The sequence below is a fragment of the Panthera leo genome, chromosome C1, assembly GCF_018350215.1.
Source record: "Panthera leo isolate Ple1 chromosome C1, P.leo_Ple1_pat1.1, whole genome shotgun sequence".
Lineage (NCBI taxonomy): Eukaryota > Metazoa > Chordata > Mammalia > Carnivora > Felidae > Panthera > Panthera leo.
The window spans coordinates 215,992,039-216,005,764 of record NC_056686.1 but is presented as its reverse complement, the minus strand read 5'-3'; the positions used below and the strand labels follow the sequence as shown (position 1 = coordinate 216,005,764).

Sequence of the window (13,726 nt, the reverse complement as noted above, 5' to 3'; positions counted from 1 at the left end):
TTTCACTGGCCCCAGTTGACTTAAACCTGCACTTCCCCAAACCAGTCATGGCAAGGGGAATGGAGTTATAGCGATTGAATTAAACTAATCCTTTGGAGTGTTGGAAAGTCAACCACAGTGTGTTAGCTACAAAGGAAAATTAACATTAAAAGCTGTTCCTGGGGCACCTGGGAGGCTCAGTTGGTTAAGCGTCCGACTTCAGCTCAGGTCGTGATCTTGCGGTTCGTGAGTTTGAGCCCCGCGTCGGGCTCTGTGCTGACAGCTCAGAGCCTGGAACCTGCTTTGGCTTCTGTGTCTCCCTCTTTCTCTGCCCCTCCCCTACTCACTCTCTCTCTCTCTCTCTGTCTCTCTCAAAAATAAATAAACATAAAACAATTTTAAAAAGCTCTTCCTAAGTGCAAAAGAAAAAAACAAAACCAAGAAACTAGAAAAGAAAGTGGTGTTTATGAAGGACAGAGGGTAGAAGCCAACCCACAGATAAGTGATGTTGCTGAAGAAGAGCCTAGAACAAATGGATCACAAATAGTAATCAGGGGCACCTGGGTGGCTCAGTCGGTGAAGCATCCAACTCTTGATTTCAGTGCAGGTCATGGTCTCAGGGTTGCAAGATCGAGCCCTGAGTCAGGTGTGGAGCCTGCTTAAGATTCTCTTTCTCTCCCTCCACCACTCACACATACACACACACACACACACACACACACACACACACACACACTGTTTCTCTCTAAAAAAGAAACAAGAAATAGTAATCAAAGACAGAATAGAAGAAAACTTAGCTGCACTAGAAATCTTAACTCATAGAAGTCGAATGGATATTCTCTGCAAATCAGTGATGGGAGTCACACTTCTATATACATTCTAGCACAAGTGTTCTAAAAAAGCATGGAAAGGGGCACCTGGGTGGTTCAGTCGGTTGAGCGTCCGACTTCTGCTCAGGTCATGATCTCACAGTTTGGGAGTTCGAGCCCCGCGTCAGGCTCTGTGCTGACAGCTCAGAGCCTAGAGCCTGCTTTGGATTCTGTGTCTCCCTCTCTGTCTGCCACCCCCACCCCCGCTCACGCTTTGTCTCTCTCTCTCTCTCTGTCAAAAATAAATAAATGTTAAAAAAAATTTTAATTTTGAAAAGCATGGGAAAATCTTGCAAAGTATCTGAGTAGAAAATATTCATAAAGGAATAAAAATCAGTCTAGGCTCCAATTTCTCTGCTGCAATATTATCAGAAGACAATTAAATATCATCCTCAGATTCTTTAATCTATACACCCAAGGTGGGGCTCAAACTCACAACCCTGAGACCAAGAGTCACATGCCCCACTGACTGAGCCGGCCAGACACCTCTCATCTTCAGATTTTTAAAGGAAAAGTTTGGTTGCTAGAATTTTAGACTCAGCCAAGATGCTTTTCATTTGGGTGGTAAAAGTAAGACACTTGTGTCTTATCAACCTTGCCTTCCTAATGCATTTAACATATATATACTTGGGATTCCTGGCTGGCTCATTCTCATTAGAGAATGCTGTTGATCTCAGGGTTGTGAGTTTGAGCTCCACTTTGGGTATAGAGATTACTTAAAATCATTTGAAAGAAGAAAGAAGGAAGGAAGGAAGGAAGCTAGAAAAGGAAGTTAGGAAACAAGGAAGGAAAGGAGAGAGATGAAAAGAAAAGACACAGTTCTACATATTTATTTATCCAACAAATATTTACTGAGCACCAGCCATGCGTCAGCAACATATTAAGTGCTTTGGGTATAGTTCAGAAAAAAAAAAACAAAAAAGTAGTCTTGCCTTCATAGAGCTTACATTCGAACAGGAAGACAAGCTTTAAACAATGAGCATCATCAATGGGCCAATAAAATGATAAAAACTATAGTGGGGGGGGGGGGCAGTTGCAGTTTTAAGCGCAGTATCCAGGGTGGGTGGCTTTGAGCCAAGACTTGAGAGGTGAGTGCATCAGCTGTGCAGGTGTGCAGGTGCCTGGGGGGAAGGGGCCAGCTGACCAGCAGCCAGCCTGTGGCCTGAGGCAGGAGTAAACCTGACCTGTGTGTGGAACAAGGGGACCAGTGTGGCTGACGGTAGAGAGAGCTGGCGACAGCAGGAGATGGGACCAGGGGTAGGGGAGGGGCGTGGATGGTGTGGGGTCTTGCGGGACACTGTCATGACTTTGGCCATCAGAGGGGTTTGAGCAGAGTGGCAGGACCCGACTAACATTTGATGGGGACCCTTCTGGCCTCCGTGCTGAGAACATACATTAGGGGAGGGGGTGCCGAAGTGGGGGGACGACTTAGGAGGCTGTTGCCAGGATCTTCTCTGATTCTGAACATATTTTGAAGACGGAGCCCCCAGGATTTCTTGACAGATTGGATGAGCGATGTGAGAGAGAGAGAGGAGTCAAAGCCAACTCCAAGGCATTCAGCCTGAGACGCTGAAAAGATGGGTTTGCCATCAGCTGAAATGGAAGGTTGTGGGTAGAGTAAGAGAACTGGGGGCTTGTTTTCGATACCAAGTAAGCAGTAGGCTGTCCAAGCCCAGAGTTTGAGAGGGCTATAGTTGAGACTCCGGGTTTTTGTTTGTTTGTCTCTGTTCTTCTTTCTTCATTTGTTTTGTGTCTTCCAATTCTACACATGAGTGAAATCATACGGTATCTGTCTTTCTCGGACTGACTTATTTTGCTCAGGGAGACTCTCTGGCTCCATCCATGTTGTTGCAAATGGCAACAGTCCAGTCTCTGGCTGAGTAATATTCCACTGCATATATGGACCGCATCTTATTTACATATGGATGGTACTGAAAGCCAGGAGACCAGATGGGATCACCAGGAAGTGAGAATACATTTAAAAAAAAAAAAGAAGAAGAAGAGGAAGGACCTATGAATGCAGGGGTGTTCTCACATCAAGAAGAGGGAGAGAGGAGAAGGCAGCTGGGGAGAAGCAGCCGGTGAGGGAGGTGGGATGAGAGCGTGGCTTCCTGGGAGCCAAGTGAAGAATGTCACAGAGGAGGACCTGACTAACCGCATCAGATGTGGCCCACACAGCACAGGGAGAGGGGAGCACTGCGCAACTGGGTGTGGCAGCCCGCTGGTGCTCATAGCAAGGGCAGGGTGTCTGCGGTATCTGGGGCTGAAGACCAATGGGATGGGAGTACTCCAGCGGACGAAAGGATAAGACCGAAAAGCATCTCGGGGTTGGGAAACTCAAGTCTGCAGATTCCCTCCCTCTGCCTCCTCCCTGTGTCTCGGCATCTTCCTCCTCTTTCCATCCTGACGGCCACCAGCTGAGTTTCAGCCGCCACCATCTCTCCCGTGGCCCTTGGACACGTCCCCTGAACTGGGCCCCCTGCCTCCAATATGGCCCCCGGAAACTGTTCACAACGTTGTAGCCATGGTGCTATTTCTGAAATCACAATCTGATCCTGTCACTCCCCCAGGGCTCCCCCGTGCCCTCCAGGTCGCCCAGCTTCATCCTGGAGGTCGGCATTCGGCCCGACGGCGCCCTGCCTCCCTCCCCAGTCTCTGGCTCACATGCCCCACGTCACGCTCTGCGCCCCGGCCAACATTTTCAGCATCTCCTCACCTCCCAGGTTTGGCCACTGTTTTCTCCACCCGGCACACGCTTACCCTCTGAACCCGCCCTACCTTCTGTAACTCCTACTCCTTAACTAGGTCTTAACTCCAGTGTCACCTACTCCACAGAGCTGGTCTTCCCCTGACCAACTCAGCCCCCATTGCGAATCCAAGTCTGACTTAGGTCCCACTTCTAGCACCTCGTGATCCCCCCACCACAGTTGCTATGGCACCTGTTGTCTATTATTGATTTTACTTTTATTTGGGACCATCTAGTTGGGGGCTGTAAAATTCTGGGAAGGCAGAGTTTGCCATTGTAGCATGCAGGCATAACACGGTCCCTAGCTTCTCGGAGGAGCTCGGTAAATATCTGGGGTGAAAGGCTTAATGGACAGGTGGTGGGCATACAACTCAGGGAAAATAGAGACAACTCGAGTAATTGTAAGGCAGGTTGTAAAACTAAACGCTAATACCAAAAGTTATCTCTCAAGGAAGTACGCAACATAAAATATGACCTTGTAATAATCATGATCTGGAACCAAAACTCCAGATGTTATTAAGGAAGGAGAAGAATTGGTTAGGAGAAGACAGTGGCACATCTAGAGATGTGCCAGGGATAATGGCACATCTAGAACGCAAAAAATGCCATTCTAATGTTTAGAAAATATGGGCCATTATTTTTTATCTTGAAGGTAACCACTAGGAGAATTTTAAATAGGATACGTACTTCCAAAATATAAGAATAAACACAAGGAAACCACAAACTTGTATAACAGAAATCAGACAACAAAGGAACGGGCATAAAAAATCATAAAAGAATAGGGGTACCTGGCTGTCTCCATCAAAGAAGCAGGAGACTCTCGATCTCAGGGTCATTAGTTTAGAGCCCCATATTGGGTGTAGAGATTACTAAATACATAAATAAAAAATAATAATAATACATAAATAAACCTTTGAAAAATCATAAAGAATAAAATAAGACAGAGTAAGCCCAAATAGATTATTGATAACAATAAATGTACATTTCTTAAACTGCCCTGTTACCAACACAGAGACTCAAAACACGTTAAAACCGGAATGAGAGGGTTAACAGAAACAAAAACAATTGTTTTGCTAATTCTAGCAAAAACAAACGAAAAATAAAACGATGCATTGATACTAACACGCAACATAGAAGAATTCCCACTAACTGAAGGGACAAGATGCCCTGACGGTGAGATAAAGAATACGGTCCACACTATCAGAAGCCTATGTGCCAAAGAAAGGTGATGTTACAGTGGAGAAACTAACTGAAAAATAGTAATTCTAGGTGATTTTAAGTTCACATCTCAGTCTCTCATAGATCAAGTGGCGGGGAGGGGGGAGTAGAAGCTTCCAATCATACATGTGACAAGTGCATGTTGAACTTTGCACCCTGCCAACAGAATACAACTTCTGGTACTCCAAGGCAGATATCATTTAAAGCTGTAATAGAGGGGCGCCTGGGGGGCTCAGGCGGCTAACTGTCCAACTCCGGCTGAGGTCAGGATCTCACGGTTCGTGAATCTGAGCCCCACCTCCCCCTCTGTGCTGACAGTGCAGAGTCTGCTTGGGATTCCCTCTCTCCCTCTCTCTCTCTGCCCCTCTTCCAGTTGCATTTTCTCTCTCTCTGTCTCTCTCAAAATAATAAGTAAACTTTAAAAAAAGGCTGTAATACAATACATCAGAAATTAACAGCAAACAGCTAATTTTCAAAAATAACCTTTTGAAAATTGCATAGCACACTCTCAAAAAACTATTGCATCAATACTTACAGAATTGCAGGATATTTAAGAGAGAGAGTTAGAACCCTGTGCCTCAAAACTTAGGGCTGTGACCGTACCCACACCACTTTAAAAGTTGCTTTTATTATGACTCAAGTGGAAAAGAATGTTACTAAATTAACTGAGCAGTCAATCCAAGGGGTCAGAAAGAGGAACAAAGGCATTAATAACAATAAGTGCAAAATTTAATGGATTCGAATATTTGAAAAGAACTGGTCAATAAAATCCAATAGGTGATTCCTTGAAAAAACAAATTAGTGAAATTCCAGTAAGACTAAACAAGGAAAAACATTGGAAATACAACTACAGAATTTCTTTTTTTTTTTTTTTAATGTTTAATTTTGAGAGACAGAGTCAGAGTGCGAGCAGGGGAGGGGCAGAGAGAGAGGGAGACACAGAATCCGAAGCAGGCTCCAGGCTCCAAGCGGTCAGCATAGAGCCCGACACGGGGCTCGAACCTGTGAACCGTGACATCGTGACTGAGCCAAAGTCGGACGCTCAACCAACTGAGCCGCCCAGGTGCCCCCAATTACAGAATTTCAAATGAAAAGGGGTGCTTGTTCCTAGAGAGAGTGGGGATATCTCCCATCCAGAATTTCTCTCCACCTGCGTAGATACATCAAGAAGGCCCTGGGCCCTCTGCCTTCCTGGGCTTCACCAGTGCAGTCTCCCAGCAGACAGTGGGAGAAGGAGGGCGAGGTCAGAGGAGGTCTCTGCTTGGCCCCCTCTGTGCCTCAGGCTGGCTGCATGTCCCCACCCAAGATCACTACTCCTGATAGCCCACGTGAGTCTCCACCCTTCAGTCCCAGAGGCAGAAGTGGCCCTGCTCCCAGCTCCACATTAGTGCTTTGACTTCCCCTGTACTCACACCGGGCTTAATAGTTCCTGTATTGGTAAACCCTCCCGGGACGATCCTACATCAATGTGCTGTTTCTGTCCTATTGGAACTCTGACAGATACACCTGCAAAGCTCAGTTTCTTTACGATGAAGATTGTTGCCATTTGCAACAACATGGATGGATCTAGAGGGCACAATGCTAAGTGAAATGACTCAGAGAAAGACAGATACCATCTGATCTCACTCATACATGGGATTTAAGAAATAAAACAAACAGGACAAAAAGAGACAAACAGAAAAACAGACTTAACTATAAAGAACAAACTGGTGGCACGTCTGGGTGGCTCAGTCAGGTAAGCGTCCGACTTCGGCTCAGGTCATGATGTCATGGTCCGTGAGTTCGAGCCCCGCGTCAGGCTCTGTGCTGACAGCTCGGAGCCTGGAGCCTCCTTCGGATTCTGTGTCTCCCTCTCTCTCTGCCCCTCCCCTGCTCATGCTCTATCTTTCTCTCTCTCTCTCAAAAATAAACATTAAAAAGAAGAAGAAGAACAAACTGATGGTTACCAGAGCGGGGTGGGGAATGGGTGAAGTAACTGAAGGGAATTAAGAGTACGCTTACCATGATGAGCACTGAGTCATGTTTAGAATTGTTAAATCACTATACTGTGCAGCTGCAACTAATATAACACTGTATGTTAACCATACTGGAATTAAAAAAAATTTTTTAATAAATAAAATAAGACGAGATTGTTTTCCAGGAAAATATAGATTAACAAAATGGATTCAAGAAGAAATCAAGGGCCGCCTGGCTGGCCCAGGCAGTAGAGCGTGCAACTCTTGACCTTGGGGTTGTGAGTCTGAGCCCCATGTTGGGCGTGGAGTTTACTTAAAAATAAAATCTGGGGCGCCTGGGTGGCTCAGTCAGTTGAGCGTCCGACTTCGGCTCAGGTCATGATCTCGTGGTCTGTGGGTTCGTGCCCCGCGTCGGGCTCTGTGCTTGACAGCTCAGAGCCTGGAGCCTGCTTCAGATTCTGTGTCTCCCTCTGTCTCTGCCCCACCCCACGCACACTCTGTCTATCTCTCAAAATAATAAATAAACATTAAAAATTTTTTAATAAAAAATAAATAAAATCTTTAAAAAAAAAGAAGAAGAAATCAAAATATACCAATAACCGAGGAAGAAAGTGAAAATATAAAAAAATACCAATAACCGAGGAAGAAAGTGAAAAATATTACCTGCAGCATAAGACCAGGCATAGACAATGTTAAATGCAAGATCCGTGCCTTCTCGCTTCCAGGAAGTTTGCACTTTTAAAATCTTGGAATGTGCTAACAGGAGATTTTCTAAGCTAAGTCGACATAAAGTGATACCAAAACCTGACACAAATAGCTTACAAAACTGAAACAACAAACCACATTTAGTTCTTAGAAGAGATATAGAAATCTTAGCAAATTGAATCTGGCATTTTCTTCAGATTGGTCAAATAGAGTCTGTTCTGTGAAGACAAAAATGGGTCGGTATTGAAAAATCTTGTATCAACTTGCTTAGAAAAAGGCAAAAAATAAAATGAAATCCTAAAATTTACAGTAACTTAGGAACAGAAAGACACTTCCTGAATTTAGAACAGAGAGTCTATCTGAAACTAATATCCAAGGTTATATGGTTTAGTGAAACATTACAGATAATCCTATTAAAATCAGGAATAAGATAATGATGCCTGCTATCAATATTGTTATTTAACATTGAACTTTAAAGCTCTCACCAATGTAATAAGACAAGAAAAGTAAATGTGAGATATTTATATTGAGAGGAGAAAATACCATTATTTGCAAATATAAAGATATATTTGCAAAAATATAAAATAGATTTACAAATCAATGAAAAAAATAAACATACTATAGAAAATTGCGCAAAAAACATAATTTAGCAATTCACAAAAGAACACAAATGGTCCACCAAAACAGAAGTAAATATTCCATATTGTACCTATCAAATTTAAATAACTAATGAGATAATTTGGGTAGGGAGAAAGAGATACTCTCATACCCCATTCTTCAAAAAGTGTGCCAATTTGCACACTCACAGTTTGACAGCATGTTTTAAAACCTTTAAAATGTACAGACTCCTTGACCCTACGTTTCTGCTTCCAGGAATTCAATGTCAGAAGAGGGCAGAATTATCTTAGCTACATAAAGGGGCGCCTGGAGGGCTCAGTCAGTTGGGCGTCCGACTCTTTATTTCAGTTCAAGTAATGATGCCAGGGTCATGGGATCAAGACCTGTGTGGAGCCTGCTTAAGATTCTCTCTCTCTCCCTCTGCCCCTCTCCCCCCCCTTGTACTCTCTCTCTCTCTCTCTCAAAAAAGAAAAAAATAAAAATAATTTAAATAAGAATGGTTAGGGGCAGAAAGAGAATCGCATTCAAGAGTGTTCGTTGTTTGTAACATCAGTTTACAGTAGTCGTTTCATTGAATACATTATAATATGCTCATATATTCATCAAATAAAATATTATATGGTCACTGAAGTAATGTTGAAGTGCTCATTTATGATTTCTGAATTGTGCACAACTGTTTTGAGTGGACAAAAATCAAGTTTCAAAATAATATGCAAAGTATTAGCCCACTCTTATTGTATATATTAATTTTTTGTCCAAATGCATTAAACATTAGTATACTTAAAATGTTAATAGTGCTTATCTCTGAACAAAGATACACTAATTTCTTGTTTTGTCTTAACATTTTAAAAAGGGTTCATATCTGAGCCAAGCTCAGTAAGTTGTGAGTGGAGCAACCATACTGGGGGATTTAAGTACTTTCTTCTATTTGACTCAGTTCAGAGAGCCCCAGGGAGCTCAGCCTTTGGCCCTGTTTGTTAATTGCCTGCTGTAGATATTTGGTGCCTGATCTTAAGAAAATTGCTTAACCTCAGTTTTCTCAATGAAGAAATACTAAGAATAGTTTTACAACCCTTGGTAAATCTTAAGCCTCAAAAACAGAAAGCTATGATGTTGCCCTGCCCTTCCCCAAAATCAAATCTGAATTTGATGAATTTTCCAAACCCAACCATTAATTTACAAAAAGCAGAGGAGGAACATCGTGTCCCCAAACCCTACAGGAATACTGTGAGCAAAATCCCAACACTGAGAGACTCTGCTGAACAAAGAACGCAGTTTCTTCAATAATCTATAACATGATACACAAATAAGAGATCTGATAATACATCATATCAACCAATCTCAACCCTGTTGGCCTTATTTCAGTTCTTATTCAGACAAACAATTTTTTTTTTTTTTTACTATATAATGGCATTGAAGAGAATTGAAGAGAAATTTGTGAATTTAAACACTGGCCATATATTAGATGATGCTAAGAAACTCGTTAATTTCTCAGGTCGTGTAATGATGTGGTTTCTTCTAAAGCATCCCGTAAGAGTCACACTGAAATATTTACAGATGAAATGATAGGATACATTGCATTTGCTTTAAAATAATCGGAGGTAACGTGGGTGTGGATGGGGCAGGGTTGGCCATGTGTTGATGGGGGGGGTGCATAGGGACTATCATTTTTGTGTTCATTCACATGTCACGATCGCAAGAAAAAGCTGATTTTTAAAAAGCAAATAGTGTTCTCATTTCAATCGTAAAATTTGCAAATAAGAAAACAGGACTCCTTTGCCAGCAGAGACTGGAAATAAAATGGAAAGGCCAAGTCAGGAGGAAATTCAATGGCAAAGCGATCCTTCTCCCTCAGTGTCCTGACACATTAGGAAATTGAGATAAGAATTTGTAAACACCATCCTTGGACCAGACTGCCAACCAACAGAACCTCCTTCCTCTTCTCTGAGTAGCAATCCGGAGGCCAGGAGAGCCCATGGAGCCATCGGCACCCTGTTCCTGGGAAAGTGAATGCGTAAGCACTTGACCCAGACTCGGGGATGTGCTGCCATCACGGGGCTAAGATGGGCCACTTGCCTTGCGCTTGTCTGGGAACTAACTTCCGTGGCCCTGCTGTCCTGATCCCTCCAGGGCTGTTATCCCCGGTATGGCTGAGGTAGAGTGGGGTCACACAGCCAGGGAGTGGCCGAAGTGGGACCCAGACACCCCCCCATGTCTGCTGGCCCTTTCCCCACTTGGACCCAGAGCCCAGTCGACGTAAGTTCTGTCCCCCCCACTTCCGACCAGGTGCTGAAGACCTGCGCGCCAGCCCCCACGGTGATCGAGACGCTTTTCAACTCCTACCCTCAGCTCCGCGTGTCTGAGTCCTGGCGGGAGGTGATTCCGGAGGAAGTATTTCAGGTAAGGGAGCGCCCTTCCTTCCCCCTCAGCACAGCATCGCTGGGTTTCTGCTCACCCGCGCGTGCGTGTGTGTGTGTGTGTGTGTGTGTGTGTTTCCTCACACTATACCCAGGGAAGCGCAAAGCATCAAAAAAGGACAGAGAAGGCAAAGTGGAGGTGTATCTAGGTACCCAACAAAGTCCACGGTCACTGTCGATTAAGAAACTGTGAGGACGTTCCCCCCCGCCAGCCCCCAGAAGCCTCCAGAAGCTCTCCCCTCACGTCTCATTGACTTGAGTTCTGTGCACATCGCCCAACAGCGAGTGCACCGTGCAGTGGGGGGAGCAGAGCAGGATTTGAGGAGAATACCTGTGTTACCTGGGGTGTCACCCAAAACAGACTTCCTTCAGACCCCCTAGAACGGCACCTCGGGAAAATCCCCGCACCCCCTTGGTGGAGGGCGCTGCCGGCTGTCAGGGTTGATCTCCCGCCTGCCTTCTTTCCAGATGCACCAGGCCTTCTACCGGTCTTTGTTTGCTTTGGCCCACGCCCCCCGCTGTCTGCAGCACCTGAGCCGTTGCGCCATTCGGAAGTTACTTGGCAAGAAGTGTTTCCACCTCGCGCCCCTGCTGCCCCTCCCAAAGTCCCTGCAAAATTACCTCCTTTTGGAGCCGGAAGGTGTTTTGTACTGAAAACCAGAGCGCTGGGACTGAGGCTCTGATTCTCACTGCTGCCTTCCGTAGAGGCGGTGCACTGAGGGGGGAGGAGGGGCAGACCCGGACGGCACCTGCCACGTCCCCTGGCGGACGCCTGGACCTCACAGATTCCCGGTCACTTTGGAACAGAACTGGCAATAAAAGGCCTTTCTGCCTCTCAGGGTTGCTCGTGAGGGTCAAGGTGGTGAGTGCCACAGTACTGGTATCAGAGAGGACTTTTCAACAGAAGTTGAACGAAAAGATACACTTGTTTTCCCAAGGCTTGTGTCCTGCCTGCGGTGGGTTAACAGCCTCCATGCTGCCCCCTCAGCCATCAGACCATCCGCCTCACAGGCACTGTCCCGCCTCTCCTGGAGCCTGGCCGCCTGCAAAGGCTCTGTGCCCAACACGTGAGAGGGGTACGTACTGAGAGAGGACACCTGTTTCCGTAACAAGAGCGCCTTTCTGGAGCCCCCTGGTGCTTCCCAGCACATCACAGTCCCGAAGTCCCTAAGGGACATTGGAGGGGCGGCGAGCCCAGCGTTCTGGTCCCATGTGAGTCTTCTGACACTCTCACCAAACCCCAAATGATTCAGCTGTGGCAACCTGCAGGAAGCCGGATGCCAGGAATAGACACGGGTTGGTAAGGGTCGCCATCAACCCAGCCTGGGCGTCACATACACAGAGAGCTGCTCAAGGTGTCAGGACTGCATAGGCCATTCCTTATTTTCTGTATTCTGGTGCTTTTGATATCTGGGACCTGGCTGACCCTGGAGGGACTGCCCCTTCCAGGGCTGGTCGATTCCTGAGGACAGCAAACCGTTCACCCCCAAGCACGCTTTTCAAATGCAACCCCGCCAATCCAGAGCTCTCACCCCCACCCACCTCCTTTACTGGGCTGTCACACTCTGGGCTATGGTCCACCTGTCCTAACGGTCCCAGGGCCAGGTGCCAGACAGGTAGGGACAGCCCTTATACCCCAGAGCCTGCTGAAATGATTCCCACTAGCCGATCCTAAGCCCGTCTGTCCCGCCTGGCCCTGTTCCTTCCATGGAAACCACAAGAGAGGCTTTTGTCCACATCCCTTCCCCCAACCTCCTGACCAACCCTGGTGCTTCCCCACGTGCCCACCCCATGGCATGCCGTGTCCCTTCTCTTGGGAATGGTGAGTAATAAACGATTTTTTCTATGGTAGATGTCCCCTAATCTGTTTGCCTTAACAAGCCTTCAAAGTTTTTGTCGATACACCAGATTGCGAGACAAGAACTCTTCGCCACCATCCTCTGGGGATAAGCAGTGGCTCTATCTTTTCCAGTTTGAGCCAGCGCACGGGTGTGCTGAGACGGGCCTGGGGGGCGGGGCATGGCTCCCACGGCTGCCGATCTGGAAGGGAGCGCACGGCCTAGGCAGCACCCGCAGCATAGATGGGCCGCTGTGTGCGCCATGATGAGGCCTACTGTGGAGCTGCGAAGGGCACCAGCCGGGCCCCCCCCCCCCCACCGTGAGGGCAGACATCCTGAAGCAGGTAGCCGGGCTGAGCCTCGATTTCAACACAGTGGGCCAAGGGGGTGATAGGACGGCGTCCCCCAGCACCTTCAGCTGACCCACCCTCACACCCCCACCCCAAGAGGACGGCCGTCCCCAAGCCCCTCCTCCGTAAACATTCGGTGGTCACCACTGTTTCGAAGGCAGGGTGCAGGAATGTGCAGGGTGTGGTGGAGGAACAGAGACCCGGCCTCCTGGAGGGGAGGGTCCTTGTGCTTTGGCAGCTGGACGAAGGAAGGAGTGGACGGCATGGGGGCACATTGGGAGGGTCTTGGCTTCCAGACCAGGGCTTCTGAATTTCCCTGGAGAAGCCGTGAGGCTCCACGGAGCAGGTGCGCAGATGTGGTCACCACGGGACTCTCGGGAGACCGCTTTGTCCTGGAAAGGCAGACAGCACGCTGCGGGACAGGCAGGAGCCCACAGTGACACCCCAGGGAAAGGGTTGCGCCCCCAAGCAAGAATAGCTACTTAACCGAAGTCAAATGTGATTGTCTCAACTGGACAGTGAAAGTGTCCACGCACCTCCTGTCGGGTCAGGATTTGGCCAGAGAACTATCACAAGGTAGGTTTCTCCAACTGGAAAAGGATCTTGTTGAATTGCAGATTCTGACTCTGGAGGTCTGGGCTACGGCCTGGATCGTGTACGTCTGTGAACATGAGGGTTCCTCAAGAGCGTGGATAACAGCCCTGCTCCCGGGGGCGGGGGCGGCCCCACTGAGTGCAGAGACCGCAAAACCCCAGGTCCAGAGCCCGCCCAGGGAAGGAGCTCAGTAAATGGTCCCTTCTGTTACTATGACTGCATCATTATTAGATGAAAACAGCCTGATCGAGGGATAAGAAGTGGAAAAGCCAAGCCATTTATAAGAATAAGAAGGGCAAGAATACAGGGTAAGAAGTGCAGCCACTGAGGAGCCCTGTCCTCACTGGATTTTGCAAATGAGAATCTGAGCAAACATACTGTCCTTATAGGATGTAATCCTGAGCCACCCCCCCTCCATCCCGGCCACCTGAGAAAAC

The 13,726-nt window shown here is 47.0% G+C and overlaps 1 protein-coding gene across 1 annotated transcript in view; it reads left to right on the top strand.

Moving 5' to 3' along the window:
• The window catches only part of ASB18 (ankyrin repeat and SOCS box containing 18), a 42,675-nt gene extending 30,330 nt beyond the window's left edge, over positions 1-12,345 (top strand). Inside the window, exons 4-5 of the mRNA XM_042953465.1 lie at positions 10,377-10,490; positions 10,976-12,345. Coding sequence (XP_042809399.1) covers positions 10,377-10,490; positions 10,976-11,161 — 300 coding nt within the window. The 3' untranslated portion in view covers positions 11,162-12,345. The remainder of the gene's footprint in view (positions 1-10,376; positions 10,491-10,975) is intronic.
• The last annotated feature ends 1,381 nt before the right edge of the window (positions 12,346-13,726 follow it).